General features: G+C 39.7%; 1 protein-coding gene and 1 long non-coding RNA gene across 2 annotated transcripts; one reads left to right on the top strand and one right to left on the bottom strand.

Annotated features, from left to right (window-relative positions):
* Positions 1–814: 814 nt before the first annotated feature.
* CFAP36 (cilia and flagella associated protein 36) lies at positions 815–18,705 on the top strand. The gene is given in 12 exon segments (XM_019613464.2): positions 815–831; positions 1,298–1,446; positions 2,961–2,998; positions 3,000–3,068; positions 3,973–4,074; positions 4,976–5,090; positions 6,003–6,090; positions 7,550–7,601; positions 9,811–9,934; positions 14,155–14,318; positions 14,715–14,870; positions 16,845–18,705. Coding segments are annotated over 12 exon segments (1,161 nt in total). The 3' UTR covers positions 16,932–18,705.
* On the bottom strand, positions 12,137–13,763 carry LOC104909468. The gene is made up of 3 exons (XR_792337.3): positions 13,663–13,763; positions 12,812–12,979; positions 12,137–12,436 (listed from the first exon to the last, which is right to left on the bottom strand). It is a non-coding gene; the product is annotated as an uncharacterized LOC104909468 (long non-coding RNA).
* Positions 18,706–19,121: the final 416 nt, after the last annotated feature.

The following is a 19,121-nucleotide window of genomic DNA, read 5'->3' as shown; positions in this document are numbered from 1 at the left end:
AGGAATCAGGGTGTGCATTATCCCTCTCTGTAGCAGTGATCTCTCCTTAGAAGGTTGAGTGGAATTTACTGCAGTAAGAAGATTTATGGAACCTCTGTAAATTTCCATGAAGCGGGCTTATATAATGGCCCCCTGCCAGTTTGTTGCTGTGTAAGAAATTAGAGGGGCAAAGTAGAGAAATGGGAGCAAGTGGTCTTCCAGGGTTTCGTTGGACAACTCCCAGCAGCTATTGAGAAAAAAGAAAAGGCTGACGAAGTGTTGCTGCAGTGTTAGGTTGCTAAGAAGCACAGTTGAAGAAATGCAAACTTTTAATTGCAGTTCTGCGCTTGTTTGCTTTTCCTTTCAATAAATGTGCTCATTCTACCACTGTTACTGAAGTGTTTTGTCAGGGCAGAATTCTTTTTGTTCTTAAAATGTTCAAAGCCCTTGGACTGAAAAAAAAAAAAAATAAAATCTTTTCAATTAAGTGTCAATTTCTGATTCCTCAAAACTAGAATTTGGGCTTTAATAATGGGTATGCAATTATTTTGCATATTTAGTTGCATATTACTAAATTATGTATGTTTATTTTACATTGCATTTAGTAGGAGTGATCCTACTGTTGTTGTATCTGTTGCTAATTGCTTGCTTTGTCCCTCCCTCTTTCTGGGGACTTGACTAATTTCTCATGGCTTCATTAATTTCCATTTCTGTTGCTGCAGAACTCAAGTTTAGTCTGTGGGCATGCCTTAAAGGGTAGGGGCTTTTCTGTTTTACTCAGATATTCTAAGGTATAAATTGAAATATTGCTTGTAGATAGATGAGCTTGACAATAATGTTGAAGACTGGAAGGTAAAGACTGGGTACAAAAAGCAGCAGCAGACTGTGACTCCCAGTTGGGGGTGGGACTGGGGGTAGGAACAGAAGAGCTCTCGTACTTACTGAGTATGTGAGTGCAGATGAGTCAGCTCAGTCCCAGCAGGGAGGACTCAAACTTCACATAGCTGTCACCCTGTTTGAGGAATTTGCTAGCAGTGGTTTTCAATTTTAGCAGGAAAATGCTGAGTTTGTCTCCAAGGATGTCTGGGTCTCCCATCTTGTCCTGGTGTATTGGGTTCTTCAGGTCTTTTCTGTTTGGTGACCAAAGACTCAGAGCCAAAACCGAGAGGAAAAAGATCACGACATGATTTAGGAGACATAACTTGAGAAAATCCAGGATCCCCATTCAGACACAGTATTCCTTAATGCAGTTTAACACAGAGGGGATGTTGACCCTTACTTGCTTTATTTGACATTTAGCTTCGTCCTTTTTGTTCAGATTCTGGAAACAGCAGTTTGTGGAAGCTTTCCATTCTGCTTTCCAGGTGGTCCTGGAACTGTGCGAGGAGAAGGACTTGGAGGCAATTCCTTTGGCACAGGCAGGAGCAGGGAGGCCTCTTTGCCAGCCCTCCTGGGGTATTCAGGGGGGTAAGGAGCAGGAGGGGGTAGAAGGGAAGGGAAACATAAAGAAAAAGGTTAGGGCCTGCGTCAGCTATCAAAGAAATCCCCAGAGGGAAGGAGATGCAGAAGACAATAGAGGCAGTTAAGAATCTTCACCATCTTGGGTTTGTAATATGGTGGTCAACATAGAAGCTGACGTTTTATTTTAAGAGTAGGATTTATAGTACAACTTTGGGGAACAAGCATTTTCTACTATTTGAATGTATTGCTACATACTTCTAAAACCTCTTTTTTTTTATTTTTAATGAAATGATACGGAAAAAAACATTTTCCTAGGTGGAGAAATGAAACAAAAGTAACTGCTGCCTTTCCAAATTCTATCTATTGAAAAGCAAGCTTCCTTGTGTTATTTAGAGGGCCAGAACTGTTTGATTAGATTTTTATATTTGCTGCAGGTTGTAATAAACTGATGCTAGCTGTTAGGAACAACCATCTTACATCACGTATAGGTTCTGACTGAAGTTGCCTCAGTGTTATTGCAGCTGGAAAATGATCTTCCCAAGAGTCACTCTAAATTACTGGGATAGTTGCACTAATTCTGTCACACAAATACCATCACCATTGCAGATGTCACATGAAAAAAAATCGCACCCGCTCACCAGTTTGTAAGGCAGAATTCCTATTCTTCAGATGACTTCAAAGCATGCAAATGGGCAGTGACTTGTCCAAGGTGGAGTGGTTAATCTTGAGGGGAACTGACGATGTCTTACTTGTAAGCCTCTGCTTTAATTGCTGGGTTTTACATTACTTCTGTTCGTTGCTGACATGATAAAAATGCAAATTGTAAATGTAAATGTAAAACCCCCAGTCTTCCATTTCTCTTGCTTTCTGCTGCTTCTATTCTGTGGTACAGAAATCATTAGCTTGGCATTTCCAGTCAAGAGTTGTTAATGTTAATGTGAGTCTACATGAATAATAATAATGGCACCTGCTGCATGGATTCCCATTTTTATCTGGACCAGGGTAGATAAGATTTTAGCAAGTAATAGTAAATTACCAGCACCAGATCTTCTCTCTGGGGCTCTCTCTCAATTGTTTTGCAAGCAGGATCTCTCTTTCCTGCATCACACTGGCTTCTTGTTAGTGAACAGCATTTAAAATAAAGGTTCAAGTCATTAGCACAGCCTTCATTTAAATGTATGCAGAGACAAATAACCTGGTTCAGTGTCATCTGCCGTATTAGAACAACCTCATGCAAGTTCACATGGTAGTTCTCACATTAAATCTTACTTCTTAATGCATCTATCTGCTGAATCCTCAGCTTGCTTAGAAATCTCTTCTGTTGTGAAGATGCATTTTTCTAGTATTAAATTAGAAGTCTGACAATAAATTGCCACGAGTACATGGTTAGCCTGAATGTGTGAAAAAATAGGCTTTTATTATTGATCATGTCTTACCTTGTCACATGATTAAATGTATTCACTTGTAAAGGTCAGCCTTACTCTAAATGGAAAATTAATTTGTGGCACTGGTATTGGAAGTACAGGTACTTGAAACACTGACTCAGAGATGTGTGTTTTTCAGTTTTTGATGATGAAGAAGAAAGCAAGTTGTCTTACACAGAGATTTACCAGGAATACCAAGCGCTGGTGAGTGTTATTCACTGTTAGTGGTGGAATTCTAAGAAATAATGTGCAGTGTTGAAGTAGTATGTAGACAAACTTCTAGTTGTGTTGTATTTGTTACTCGGAGTTTACTGACGTTGCATGCCATGAATGTTATTCAGGTATTCTTTGAGTCATACTCATCTGTGCATTTTTAGGCTTAAGCACAGATATGCAGAAATGTTATTTTTTCCTTACACAGCCTTACCTGTTTTTCCTTAATGTGAGTGCATTGGCTAGCTAGAATGCTGTGTTATAAGCTGGAGAATCTTCATGTGTTATGGAAAGTTAAAATGACAAACAGCACAATGTTAGAAAACATGTAAAACTTGTTTCCTTATGAGATCAGTAAACCTACTGAATTATTTCAAGTATCAGAATAAAACACAATGTTTTTGGACCGTGCTGAAAATAGTTACAATCAATGCACACAGTTTTCTAAAACGTTTCCTTATAACAAGGCTTGGTAGTTCTTGATGTCAGGAACCATGAGTGGAGTGAATATAGGCCAGCAGTGATTTCTGCTGTGATCCTGAAGGATATTGGATGCACAGACTGGCCAAAAAATCCTTTTACTTAAAAAGTACAAAGGGTGAGGAATATCAGCTGGGAGTCTGGAGAGAAGGTAGAGAGGTGAGGTCCCTGGACGTTGGAGAGGTTCGGTTAAGCAGTAACCAGTTGCAGCAAAAAAAATCGGTATTGATTTAGAACAGCTTATAAAAGCAAATCTGCCAGAAGTATCAGAGAAATCAGTTATATTACTGCAGTGATTTCTCTGGGAGTTTTAAAAAACACAACAGCAGCAAGAAAGAAGATACAGTTATGGGCAAAAAACACCATGATTCTTAGGGAAAAATCTCTTAGAAAGTAAGGCTTATATTTCTTACAGGTCGAAAAATTATTAGAAGGCTATCTTTCAGAAGTTGGCATTACTGAAGAGAAATTTCAGGAAGCTTTTTCATCTCCTCTTGCAAAGACTCACACTTCACAGGTATATTTTCCTTTGTTAAGGAATGCCTAGATTTAATTTTTTAGCTTTGTCTTTCCACAGATGCATGTTTGAACATGCAAACATACATATTTGAAAAGCTTTCTTTTTAAAACTTTAACGTTCTAAAACCTAATGTACCTGTTTATATTGTGAACTTTGAGCAGCAAAACGTGCATCTTTAAAATAGCAGCAGGCACTTGTGTGGTGTCACTCTTTTGAGATTTGTCTTCCATGCTTTGTACTTTCTATACCAAACTTCTAAGCTTAAAGGCATGTCTGCCACCTACCTTTATTTGCAGATTTCTCAGCTTTATGGTAGCATTCAGTCCATTTATAGTAGCAGAAAAACTTGAAGATTAAAAAACAGACATAAAAGCAAAAGATCTTTTCCTCCAATTTTGTAATAAAACAGTAAAATCTGTAAGACAGAGATTGCCCTGGGAAGACAAGGCATGATTCTGTACTGCTTCACCTGCTGAAAGTTATCTTTAGGAATTGTCTCAGGTAGGTGGGGCAGAGAAGTGGGAGCTCCTCCTACCAGTGTAAAGTACTTTGTTGAAATATCTCCTCCAGCAAGGTTTGTCAGAGTGCACATTTCTTTCTCAAGCTTACAGATTTGTTCAAGAAATCTAACAAATTGTGGTTGTAAACTCGCACTGAGAAACCATCCAGGCTTTATGATAATATGTACCGTGATGATCCAAGGACAGCAAACCCTCAAATTCTTTTCTTGCCTACAAGCTCAACTTATATAGCTAGAAAAAGTAGACAGGTAAAAGAATGAAATAGAGTTATTAAAAACAAGTTCCACAGAATTTAAATTTTAATATAATTTCAAGTAAACTGAGAAGGTTTTGATTTCTGTATTTTAATTAACTTGCATATACCTTCCCTCCCACAGGCCATTTTGCAGACAGTGCTGGCAGCAGAAGATTTTAGACTATTTAAAAAAATGATGGTACAGAAAAATATTGAAATGCAATTGCAAGCCATTAGAGTCATGAAAGAAAGAAATGGTAAGAAGTAGAAAAGAAAAAAAAATAGCCTCACATTGACTTTTTTTTTTTTAAGACTGTGTAATCCAGTTATAAATGAAAACAGAATGCTGAAGTTGAAGTTAAGGGAAAACACTGAGCTGGTTTTACTGAGACCAGGATTTCAATATTTAGTTCTTGGGTTATATTCTCAGACACAGCAATCTAGCGTGTAACAGATTGTGAAGTCTGTAAGATTTTGGGTGAAACTTGATCTTTTTTTTGCTAGAGAATTTTGCTGAGTATTAATTGCATCCATTCATCAGTAGTGATAGTGCTCTATTTGCAGAGCAGTGTTGGTGCACTGTCTGTCATGCCTACCCTACAGTTCGCACTGTGCATTTGCACATGAAAAATCTATGGACAGAGCGGAAGTTTGGCCTTGGTCATTGTAATAGATAAATGCTGTTAAAGAAGAACTTTACACCCAACTCTACTGCTCTGCTGATGTTTCTAGAACATCCCTCTTTTCATCCATGTCTTCTATGTTATTACTTTGTTATGTCTCAGTGGGTGCACGTTTTTTTTTCCAGGGAATAATTCTTAAGTTTAATGCAACACCTAGATTTGAAAATGGTTTATTAACCACGGTTGGTTTGTAGGCTGCAGGAAATACCACATAATGACCAATGCAGACTATGCTTTATGTTCTGCCCTCAGATAGCAAAGAAACTTTCAGAAACTTTTGCCTTTTTGCTACTTGCAACTTGGTGCTGAGGATCTAGAATCATTTTGTAAACAATTTACAATAAGGAAAGATTAGGTATATTTTTTCTTTCTCTCCTTTATCTGAACAAGATTTATTTCTCATCTTTGTCTGAACACTGATGCCAATGGAGTACAAAATAACTTTAGAGTAATGCATGCTTTTTGCATACTTTTATTTTTTGGTAGGTGTGTTGCCTGACTGTTTGACAGAGGGTTCTGATGTATTCAGTGAAATTGAACAAGAAGAAATGAAAATACTCAGGGAGGTTCTAAGGTAAAATAAGAAATCAGTCCTACTTTCCACCTTCCTTTAAAATAAAAGGATATAGGACCTAATACTTCTAGCCTTTTCTGGGAAACTGCTTTTAGATGGCATGAGAAAAATGAATTGTGCTAGACAGTGGACGTGATCAAGGGTATCTAAAGACATCAGAATTACCACTCTGCCACGGTGGAACCACCTTGGTGATTCATGAAATGATGTGCAACTTTAAAAGCCTCACTGGTTCCATTGTCCTCTGAATCTCAAGGCAGAGCTGTGTCCAGTGACTTTGGACAAAGGAAGCACACTAGCTGTAAGCTGTTCTGTGAGTACTCTTAACCCAGGACTGGAGATAGACGATCAACACTGCTTAAAGCAGCTGTATTACTCCTTAACAAGGATACCATACTTTGTTCTGTGTCCTTTAGAGCCTTGGAAAGGCAAATTCTGCTTCTGCAGTAGTCCTTATTTGTTTCCACAGTCTCCTCCTTAGTTGTGTTCAGTGTCTCCTGCTGTGATCTAAGATGCATGAGGACTGATACAACTTCTATAGATTCTCCTCCACTCCCAGTTCACCCATATAGAAAGAATCATAAACAAATAATAACATATTAATCCATTTGGGATATATTATTATATTTGCCCTCTGTGTTCTGGAACTACTTTCTGTCTTTAGCAAATCAAACAATGGATAGATAGATATGCTCTGGAAATCCATATACAATTATTTTAGTTCAGGGAAAGATAGAGGACTGAGTTCTGCACACTTATCATGATTTTCTTTTTCAAGAATGCATTTTCATTTAAGTCACAAAAATGTGTAGGCTGCTCTGAAAGAAATGCTTCCTGTGTTATGATGCCGGCCTACATCATCAGAGGCAGATGTTGGTAGGACAGCAGTAGAGGTTGAACCTTCCCACCAATATCTGGTTACATTTTGTTGCTGAGTGACAGGTGGCAGCAGGGCACTCTGAAAAGATGGCATCTGACACAGAAGCACATCTGAAGCCAAGGTGTGTCACTAGATTCCCTTATGCAGAAAAAAAATTGAAATTTGTAGATGCTGGCTGAATGCTTATGGAGACCAGGCACTGGATATTAGCACAGTGAGGTGCTTGATGATCAGCAGTGGTGACAGCAGTGTGGAAGACAAGCCATATTCTGGAACAGTCATGAAGACTTTTAGGAGCACTGAATACAGACTCTTTTTCATTGGTGCTGAAAATGCTTAGCGGCGATTGTGTTGAAAAATAATGTTTTGTAGCTGAGAATTTACCAAATTGTGTCATTGTGCTCCGTTATATCTGTTGTCATTTCTGTGGAAATAAATAGGAGACACTGCCTGTGTATTTTGGACACTTACTCACTTATCCAACAATTGATTTGATAGTCCCCAACTATTTAAGCAGTGCTGAATTTATGTAGAAGTCATTGGTACCAAAGAAGTCTCGACTTATGTCTTGTGTTACAGGAAATCTAAGGAAGAATATGAAATAGAGCAAGAAAGGAGACAGATGGAAGAAGTGAGTATCTTATCTTTCTAGATGGTTTATGCTGAGGATTGAGAAATACTTTGAATATTCTTGTCCAGGCATCAACTGTATCACTCCAAGGCAGCACATGCCACCCTAAGCAAATAAAAGCTCTGTCAATAAGGTGTTCATTTTGAAGGGTCTGTTCTGTTGTTTACATTTTTCTTGATGGTATCGTTGACATTAATGCCATGTGTAATACCAGTATTCACCAGTCATTTGGTGCAGCTCATAAGCATATTCCTTTAGCACCTGAATTGTAAGATTCTGGCAATGGGTGTCAGCCTTTCAGATTTAGAGAACATCTGAATTACCAATTTTGTCAAGATCAAAGAAACTTCAAAGTGTAAGCTTCTTAGTGACTACAGCATTCCTAATCTCTCAGGAATGTTAAGGATTGCTTCGTAGACACTATAGTTATTCATTAAGTCAGCCCAGTGCTGCCAAAACCTAATCACCAGGAACTGGAAATCCCTTCCAAGTTAAACCATCACTCAGGTAACTGAATGTAAGTGCAGACTGGCTGAACTGCCAGTCGTTAAGCAACTGAGAAGCAGATTGAAGTCTGAGGAAGCAGCAGCAGCTACAATGGCTGTAGTTTCTATAGTGAAAATGTGTCAATAAGTCTCCCCTTCAACAGGAAAATATATTTCAAGTACACAAAAAAGCTAGAATTGTAGGCTGTTTAAAAAGGGAGCAAAATTGCTTTTCTGCTCTTTTCCATCACAGGAAATTGAGCCTGGTAAATTTGAAAAGAGAAAGCATTCTGTTTCTTCAGCCTGATTGATAGAGGAACCTACCTGGAGGCCAAATATAACTGCTGCAGAGGTCTCCACTTTATTTCCAAGCTTGTTCCCTAGTTCAAACCGTGACAGATGCAGATAATAGTCATGTTACTGAAATTCTACCAAAGTAACCTCTTCCATCCTCTGACACTGCAGAAGAAGGGTGAAAAAGCATTGTTTCCTATGTTACAATGATGCATTTCAGGAAATGAGTCACCTATTCTACAAAACCTAGAAGCTCTTTGTCTCATTTTAACAAATGATATTCTAAGGTACAGGCTTATCCAAATCCTTACAAACCAGCCAAGAATATCAGTATTCTTGATAAACATGCCAAATTACAGTAGCGTCTCATTTTTCAGCCTAGCCACTGAAGTGTTTCTTCTTGGAATAGGAATGCATGCATGGAGCTGTACCTCATGAACTGCACTTCACAGTTTACAACATCTAATTCCATTTAGTGGTTCTTTTTGAAGACATACTTCCCAGTATATGTAATTCTGTCAGCCAAACTACTTAATTATTGGAAGACTCTTCTGCATATTTCATAAAGATAGAACTTGGTACTTCAGCTTTGTTTGCTCTAAGGTGGAATTCTTGTTTCCCTAGAAAACTGTAGCAAAGAGCACGTGGAAAATACTATTTCAACTTACCTTAGCGTGACTGATCCCATTGGGATGCCTTCTGCCACTTCCTTTCAGTCACAGGACCAGACCATGAGAGTTTAATAATGCAGAGCTTATCTGGAAGGCATTGGCAGGAAGTCTGGCTACAGAATTAATACAAATTCACTCAGTTTAACTCAACAGAAAAGCATGAATCAGAGGGCTGATGAATAGCATAGACATTTTCTGGTCAATTTCCAGCTTTTTCAGAGGTGAATTGTCAAGATTTCTCAGACAAGCGTAGAGGTAAAGCAGCATCAGAAATCATCCAATCCATTACTTCCGTTCAGGTGATTATTTGTTTATTTCCAACTTCAGTATATGCTCCTAAGTTCTCTTACTGTACAAGATGTTTTTATGGTGGGTGGAGGTCTGTTTGAAAATCACAAGCAAAGCATAGTAAAAAAAAACAAAACCCAAAGTTACCCATTTGTAGCTGGGAAACAAGATGTCAACTTTATCTAATGTTTTCAGTTTTGACTGTTGGTTAGAGAGTAAGTTTTGAACTAAAATAAAAAGAGAAGCTCGTAACTATAAGCCAGTACAAACATTCCTATCAGTAAAACAAAATAAGCAGTTTGCTTTGTTCACTTTGACAATGCAATATACATGGTGTAAACAACACCATTTTAATTAGGAGTTTTTTTTAATTAGGAGTTTTCAAGGGTTTACTGTGTATTGGTAGTTTAATGCCTGGAATACAGTGGTGGGAATTGTAATGCTTGGCTTTGTTTGCTGTTTTAATTTAAGGCACGTGCTAAATGCAAATCACCAGCTGTGACCAGTTTTCCAGGAGATTCAAGAGAAACTGTAAAAGTTAAGGAGTCTACTGAGGGAGCTGATGGTTCTGAAGAAACTCCAAAATTATCACTAGGTAATTTTATGAGAAAGTTCAATAGTAGATGTGCAACACATATACACACACACAGGTGAGCCTCAAAAACAAGCATTGTATCTCAGTGGAATTTATTCTTAAAGAGAGTTTATGAAAAATTTGTAGCTTGATATTCTGAGGTCACATTCAATAATACAGCTCCAGCTTTAGCAAATAAGTCTTCATTGCCCTTAGTTATTTTTCCATGAGTATGTTACTCATCTTTGTATGCATTCACACTAAGTTTTCATATCACAGACACTTGAGCTGGATGCTTTTAGCCTTGGTAGTACCTGTGGGGCATCCTTGGGCACTTTCTGTTTTACAGCCATTAATACATGAAATGGTCGTAGGACCCTCAGTTCTTTAAAACTGAGTTTGTCTCCTTTATGTTAGAAAATCTTTATGTTAGGAAATGTAAAAGAAAAGAGTGTCACCTTATAAAGTATCTTTTTTTCCTCATCTTTTCTGCCCTTCTTGGAGAGTTTTGTTACAGTTGTTTAAACTCTGATTCTCTGCTTTCCACTCTTGGAAGAATGCAGAAGGCTGGCAGGCGTACTTGTATTCTTCTTAGCCTGATTTGATTCCTCTTATTTTTGCATAGTTATGCCACCTTCCAATGGCACCATTAGATTACTGATCTGCAGGACTTAATCCTGTATTTGAGAGATAGAGGATCTTGGAGCCTGGGAGTCGGAACTTGTTTGCTGTTCTTGTGCCTGTTCAGCTGAAGCTGAGCATTTCTATGCTCCTTAAACACCAAAGAAGAGAAGTCGACAGACAGCTCTTTGAGAATCTTCTTGCTTTGTAGAACTGGCATCATGCAACAACATACCTGTTCCAAGGGGCTACTAAGAAAGCTTGTCACAGCTTATCCTCCAGCATAACCTCTTAGAAAGTGGTTTCAGTTAGTAGTGAGGGCAAAAAATACATATATATAAATAAAAATCAAGGAGTATGCATGCTGTGAATCTTCTTCCAGACTATTCTCATACAGAATAGAGGCCTGCTTTTCAGCTCAGTCTCTTAATACCTAACTCCAGAGCACAGGCTGCCATCTAAAGCTCCATCTTGGATAACGGGGTCATAACTTCAGCTTGAGTCTCTTCTGCATAGTACCACATACAACGCTGGGAAAGAGCACAGAACTCTGAGCCTCTGTCTTTCTTCTCAGTGAGGTTTAGTCCCAGACCCTCACTGCCCACCAGACCTGTTCTCAGATCCTGGCTGTATTCTCACTTGAAGAGTCACCTTAGTGCAGAACAGAGTAGCTTGCCTTTCTTATCTGAGAAGAGGGAGGTATCCCATACCAAGGGAGCATCAACTTGGCAACGTGACCCCTTACACAATACAGTCGTCAGTCAGGGAAATACAGCATCTCCCCACCTTTTGTCAGGCATGTGTTTCTTTTCTTTCAGCCACATGCCTTTTCATCATCTTTCGCAGTTTCACTTTAAGATTCCAAACTTCATTTGGTGGACCTCTAAAAGTTTTCTACTACATAATGAATTTGAAGCTAATGGCAGTTACTTTAATTTTCTTAGTTTTACTTTAGTGAACCCTGTTAGTGATTCACAAATGAGATTGCAAAACCATTCATCCTGTATACTGACTACCCAACTTCTTGCACTGCTAGGAGATAGGAAGGAAAGTTTCATAGTGATGATCACACACAGCACCTTGGAGTGCAGGTGACCTCTCCAGCATTCCTCAAGAGCACCTTCCTTCCTTGATACCTGCCTGTTGTGTTTGCACCCAGCACAGATAAGGATGCAGCACCTGCTAGAGTGGTCCTGGATGCTTGCCTTTTGAGAATAGTGAAGTATTTGCCCACATCAAAAAGCATTGCTTAGCTTAGTCACTCACAGTATGAATGTACATATAGACAGATTCTCAAAGGAAAAAAACAGGTTATATGCCAGAACAATTACAGTTCTTTGAGACGTTGTCTGTTTGTACATTTGCCATCGACCCTCCTTCCCTTGTCTCCTTAGTGTCTTCTCAGGTTTGTGGGTTAAGTGAAACTGAGGGTCCTATGATCACATCCTACAGGTACTGCTAGGACACAAACATCTCCAGCTCAAGTGTTTGCAATATGGACAGCAACAGTGTAAATGCACACACACAACACATTTCAAAGGACTACTTCCTGGTAAGTAATTTCCCTTCTTCATAGTGTTGGTTCTGTGTGTTCTTTAGGTCTTTTTTTTTTTCCTCCTGCTTTTCAAAGAAGGTAGCCCTGGTGTGAAGATTTTTTCCTTGCATTTCTAGCTCTTGTGGTACCTCTAAGCAATTTCATTCATCACAAAAAGATAGACATATTTCACTGAAACACAAATTCTTCATCTTTATTTTACATAGTTTGTTTTCTTGCTTTGAGCATTCTCTCTCCTTTGTTTTTCCCACTGCTTTTTTCACAGTTCTTGTCATTTTCTGTACTAAAGAAAGCAGCAGCATTGAACTAAACTATTCCATGCTTTAACTTAAAACAACAGCAACCTCCTGCAATAAAAAACCCACAAAAAAACTGAGTGAACAACTGTTTGCTCTGCACCAGTGTGAGCAAAGCTAGGCTATGCCATCTCTTACTGTGCTTTGGTAGGGGCCAAGGAAACTGCTCATACTTCAGTACTAATGGCAATTATTTCTAAACATTACTGAGAAAAACCCACAGTGCATTACTGTAGAATTATAATTCACTACATTCAGTTGCACATCTTAACCCAGATATCACAGATACAGTCAAAAAGACTGGATGCACTAAAATTCTTATTGCACTCTTAGTGTTTTTGCATTGATACCAGTACTTTCAGGTTTATTTAAACAGTTCTAAGATTCTCCATTTTTGACAAAAATGTAGCAGGGGCAGCAGCTTACCTTACTCAGAAATAGTTACAGGTCACTTTAGGAGAAGTCTTAGTAAAGTTCTAGAGACATAGGCTGCTCTGCAACCTGGTGATTGGAAAACTTTGACTCTAGCCTCAGCAACCATCTTAGACACGCCGTGAGTTCCATGGGACTGCAAGGCAAAATTATCCTTTGTATCTGCAGATATGAAAAGCACAGCTGAAATCAGTTGAGGGTTTGTTTGTTAACACAAGCAGCATTGGTCCAAGAAAAAGCAGCCAGAGCTACGCAGGGTGGCATGCAGGATAGCTGCTTTGGGCAAGGTGAGGGAGCTGATCAAGGAAGGAAGGCACTGGGGTCATCTGAACCTTTTTTTGAGCTTCCCTACCTAGAGCTCCCCTGGCAGCCTCCAGCCAGCCCACCTGGGGCTCTGAGCTCTGCTGATATCAGGCACAAAGCCAACTTCTGGTGTATCCTCTCCTAGAGAGGAGATCAGTTCTGAAAATGAGATCTTGAGCTGTGGGTCTGAATAGGTAACCTTCCAGTTCTGGGACCAGCATAATGCTTTGCACCTTGAGTTTTCACTTCCTTCCCTCTCCCCTACAAGTTCACTTAAATACTATTGTCTGAGTCTGTTCTTTGAATCTGAAAACTAAAGCAGCACCCTTGTATTTGGAGCTGACTGAAGTGTGCTTCATGGGCTGCTGATTACTGACTCCTAATTAACACAGAGAGCGAGGGTATAATCTTGATATAAACTGCCCACTGGAATATTGCATATGAAATTACATTCCAAGCTGTAACAATAGGGCAGAACAATATGATGGGAGAACTGGCATGATAGAAAGGTGCTTTAAGAGAAGGGAAAAGAAATTGCTTACCTGTATCTGAAGGTTCTAGATCCACAGGGGAAAGCTTCACCAGGGAGGGATCTCCAGAGAGAAATCCTTCCCCAGTGGCAGTCACCTTAAATGAGGTCTAAGAGAGGTGCAGCCAGGCTCCCCCCCTTCTGGTCACACAGCTGAATTGCCTTCACCTGTGCTCCCAGGGCTGCCCGGGTCCTTTCCCCAGGTGCTCAATCAGTGGGTCAGGCTGTGACTCAGCAGTTCCCATACACAAGCATTTCACAATAATTCATAATTGCAGTAGTGGTGCTTTAATGTAAAGCATTACTTAGTAGTGTAAAGACGTTACTTACCAGTGGATTTTGATGGTAAATTTTATGAAAAGAATATAAAATCAAATTTCTCCCCTTTTTATTAAATCTTCCATTTTTTCAGAGGAGAGATCTGGATATTAGAGGAAACCCTGCATTTATTTTTTATTTGATGTGCTACTGTTTTGTTTTTTTTTAACGTGAAATTGCTATTTAGAGGAATCTCGGCAATCTGCAAGGACAGACTTAAAACCAGTCCGCCCATCACAGAAAGGCCCAGAGAGCTCACCTCAGCCCCCCAAAGGGAAGGAGGACCCGAAGAAAAGAGCATCTGGAAAACGTGCAGAAAGTACAGCCCAGAAAGCTGTGCCAGAAGGACATGTAAGTTTATAACAACCAGCAATGCCTTCTGCCCCCAAAACGGAAACTAGAATGACAGAAAATAGTATTATGTTTATAATAATGGTTTTTCTTACTGTAATGCATTTCTTTTAATCAGCATGCAAGCACTGCTTATGGTATTTACACTTTAATTTGCACGAAGTTCAGATCACCACTGCATTTTTAAGAGTAGAATTCATTCTAGAACTTAGCATTCAGCCTTTAACCTTGTGATCAGTTCTTAGTAAGACAGCTGTGGCTTGAAGTTTTCACTTGGCTTCTGAAAACAAGCTACTAAGTTGAGAGGCAAAGTTGATGTAAAGGCTTTTATTTCATGAATACATAACTTAATTTTGTTATATGTATTATTTCCAAATGTATTTCAAAAACATCCAGAATACACCAGAATTTGACGAGCAGCAGCTGAGACAACGGGAGGACTATCTTAAGAAAAAACGAGATATGCTGATAGCTGCAAAGAAAGAGTCAAGAAATAATATAATACCACCCACAAACACAGACCAGAAGGAGGAGGAACCATCTCCTAAGGAGGTAAAGGGTTCAAATACTTAAAATCATCCTGATGGCTTTATAACAGTCAGGCAGTTTCAGTGAAGGTGTGGTAGCAGTATTACAGGAGCAATTGGTGGGAGTAGTGGAACTATTTTCAAGTCACTGTTTTTGTAGAAGAGTACAGGCTGAAGGTTTTAATGATTAAGTTAGTATTTCACCTCTGTATTGCCAAATCCTCTTGATTAAGTTTATGAACTGTTAGAGTGCTGGCTTTCTTCTAATCCTTTGGCCAACAATTTGGGCTTCCTTAAATCTCTGGGACTTTTTTTTCCTGCTAGGACGGGAAAAAAAATATTTTACAAAGTCCTATTTTATGTAGAAAAACTTGCTTAGTTCTCTTGATCTCAGAAGGTTTTGCTCCTTTTTAAAATAGATAAATCCCTGGTTAACAAATCAGCCACTGGAGTAGAAGTGATGTGATAATGCAGTTTAGAAAGACAAGGCACTCTGAGGAATAGATGCTGCTGTCATCTATCCAGTTGCCTCCAATACAAGAAAATACTTGTAGAAGAATTAGAATTATAGGAAAGGGAATGGTGAATATGTAGAGATACAAGAGAGAGTTATTCCATTCTTTGTGTTGTGTTTGTCCCACATACAAACGTGAACGGTCTCCCAGCCATGCTGGTTGGTAGCTATAAACATGTTCTCTGTTCAGACATGTATCAAGGGCAGGCAGAGCTCTGTGGGATAGTTCTGCACCTCAGAAAGAAGATTTAATTGTGCCTGTAGTAACAAGGCTATGTCCTTAAGAGATCCTCATTCCATTATTCTAGTTGGTAGACACTGAAATGCAGCAGCACTGGTTGGCTTGCGGCGTGTTGCTGCTGTTTCAGCTGGTCACCCTGTCACCATCTTGGTTCCATCTGCAATAATGACTGAAGCATTTGTCACAGTCTGACTTTACAACTTGGACAATCAGCAGATCTCTCTTAAAGTGGGCTTTGTCCTTGCATGTGTAGTGCAAGGAGATGAAACCTGTGATGGTAACAGCAAGTTCTCAGCGTGAGGAGAGACATCAGTGAAAACAACAGAGCCACTCTTGTATCAAATCCTGCTTCCATAAGGCACAGTAGGGAGAAAAAAAAAAAAAAAAAAGACTTCTGCTGCTTTTTCAGTCTGTTAAGCCATGTATAAAACACACAGTATTCTGGGCAGTGCAGGGAAATAAACTCAAGGACTGATTTGTCAGTCAGTGAATTAACTGATACATTCCTTAGCATACAAAAGGTGCTGCAATCACAGAAATCTTTGTGATAGAAGATCACTTCTGGGAAAAACAGCTCCACCAAGGAAAGCAGGTACAGCCATAAGGACTGGCATCCTATGGCAGGATAAAGCTGTCCGTATAGGTCAGAATTTAGGAGAAAAAAGAAACTTCTGCCTTCTGCTAATCGTTATTATGGCTAATATGATGTAATGTGTTTGTTACAATGGGTCTGATAAACATCTGTGTGTAAAGAAACGCTTAAACTCTCAATGTGGATAAGGGAGGTAGTAGAAAACCTTAAAAAGAAAATATTGCTATTAAAAAGCAACTCGCTGCTCCTTAGCAAAGAGAACCCACTTAAGATAAGAAACTTTGTTGTCTCAGGAGTGTTTTGTAATTGCTGAGCACTTTAATATGCTCAGGATGTGCCCGTAGTGTTGATGGGTGAACTCCTGAGCAGCACCAGTAAAGTTAAGACACTGCAGGATCCGCTTCCCAAGAAATGAAGAAACTTTCTACATCATTTTGGGTTGCAAGCAAGTTTGAAGGGGTGGGCGTGCAGCATCAGGTTTGAAAGTGATGCTCTGGCTGCTCCTTGTTAGGAAAAAAGGTCTCTGCCAGCACTGCCTGCTGTGGCTCACCTGCCTGGGTAGCAGTTAGCATTAGAAGCTGCAATACGTATTAGGAAGTCGTGCAGTTTATTTATTGCAGTATTTTTTTTTTTTTCCCCGTTTTGTTTGTAGGAAGTTTCAGAAGAGAAGCAAAAATTACTGCAGAAGAGGAAAGTGCTGGCAGAAAAACTAAAAGAAGAAGTTATTAATAAGCGGTAACTGTGAGAAGCTCATTGCACATCCCAAGAACATAGGCACCTTTTAGAATAAATTACAACCAATAATGGAATGGATTTGTTTTCAAGTATCTCACATTCGTTTTTATAGAGCTTTCAGACAACTCATTCTGTACTTTGTATAAAATATTTGAAATTATGCTGAAATACATTGAAAACGGATTTTCCAGAATGCTGGAAACTCACTGATTTTCACTGGAACGTGCTCAACAGTGAGGCAGTTTCGCAGCCTCAGCCACTCAAATGTACAACAAAAGTAAATATTTATCTGTTAAAGTAATAGCTAAAAAGAGTGAACGAACAGATTTGAATAACTTTTTCTAAAGATTACAGAATTTGGTTCGTTAGAATATCAGAAATAAACTACTATTTTGAGCTGTAGTGAGTCTGAGTTCACGTGGAAGTGCTAATGTGATCATCTTGTATTTGAAGGAGCAGCTCGTGCAGCATGAAGTGAGGGAAGCTGTACACACCTTCTAGGCTGCTTACCTGTACCTTAGATCCAGATTTGCTATGAATAAGTTAAAGAACAAAACAAAAGTAAGAACTAGGGACATCACCAGAGCAGTTTGGTTCCAAAGTCAAGTCTTTAAACAAATCATTTACCAGTTTGTCTTTGGCAGACTTAAAATGAAGCACGGGTGAGGGTGTCCTTAGCACATTATTGACTGTAACTCTAACTGATGTTAAAAGAAACAGCCCAACCACTTCAAGTTCCGCGTAGCTTTTTATTAAAATAGCATTTATAACTGATACATGTTGGCAGGTGTTCTTTTCCAAAAGGAGTGGTGGTGGAAGGGCCCCAGCAGGATCCGTGCAGGGGAAGCAGCTGTGGGCGACCCCTGGGGGCCGAGATGCGGGGTGACAGCCCCAGCCGTGAGCTGCTCCGTGTGCTGCCTGCCGCTTTCTACGGGAATCGGAAGAGGAATGCGAGCAGCACAGCTTAGTGCCCCTTCGTACAGTTTTTCTAGTAGCTGTAAATGTTGGTGATGTTCTTGTTTTTGCTGTTGGAAAAAGACTCGTGTTGGTCTGAAGCATTTTTTAAGCTCCTGACTGTACTTGAGGAGAGAGCTGACGTGGTGGGGAGCACTGAGTGAGCTTCAGTCAGAGCCTGAGAGGAGCTGCCTTGGGTAGCTGTTCAAAGAGCATCAGGACAGCCTTGGGTCCACGGGCCAGGTAACAGTTTTTCAGCCTTAGATTAGTAAAGGCACACGGTGCAACTCTGCTGCTTGAGTAGCACTGGAGGTGGTTTATCATCTTTACCAATGGAGAAGAGACTCAGGAAGAAAAAGAGACGGTCAGCAAGCACACACCAGCAGTACTGCTGGCAGCTCTGCTTTGAGCAGTGATGGATATTCACATCCTCCATGTCCAGAGCTGAGGGTGCAGCGCCGCCATCCCCAGGTCCACACGAGTTCCATCCAGCAGCACCTGGCCCAGAGGTGGGAAGAGCTCACGTGTCCCCTCATAGCACTGAGTCACTGACACAGCTGCACAACAGCCATTCTTAAAGAATGCTGGAAAACGACCACGTTTAAAATCCTGAGTTAACTTACTGTGTACAACAAACCAAACAAAAGCAGTAATTATGGAATTACAGGGTCACATTTTAATTCCTGAATTGTACAGGTCAGCATTAATATCACCACGTGTATACAAATGGTGTAAAACAAGTACAGTGGTATTTTTAATACAAAATAAACTTCTGTTTTATGGAAAAACTATACTTCATATCTACACAGACAGCCCATCTTTTTCCAAACGATAGCTAAAATTAAAATTAACTACAAAATCTCCAAAACAGAGAAACTGCTTCAGTTCAGACTATTCCAGGAGAAATGGACCCATAACACATTACAAGAGTGATCTACGTGGTGGACTGCAGCTGGTTTCGTAGTTCATTCTTTTTTAAACGTTTCTGACATCACGTGGTGGGAAGTTTCCTCTCCCTTCTTCATGATCTCAGACCACATATGGGCAAACTAACATTAAAATATTTACAGTTCGCTTCCTGTTCTTGAAATAAAACCCTGGACCGTTTGCCTCTCTCAGCTCACCTCGCTTGGCTGCGGTTCATTTACCTATGTGGAATGTACTTTTATTTTCTGTCTTTAAAAAGCAGCTTTCATCTCGCACCCAGACAGGTGCTGCCTGCTGATTCTGCCCAAAGACC

The sequence above is a fragment of the Meleagris gallopavo genome, chromosome 2, assembly GCF_000146605.3.
Source record: "Meleagris gallopavo isolate NT-WF06-2002-E0010 breed Aviagen turkey brand Nicholas breeding stock chromosome 2, Turkey_5.1, whole genome shotgun sequence".
NCBI classification, from domain to species: Eukaryota; Metazoa; Chordata; class Aves; order Galliformes; family Phasianidae; genus Meleagris; species Meleagris gallopavo.
Note: the sequence above shows the minus strand (reverse complement) of the source record. Positions and strands in the feature narration are given on the sequence as shown.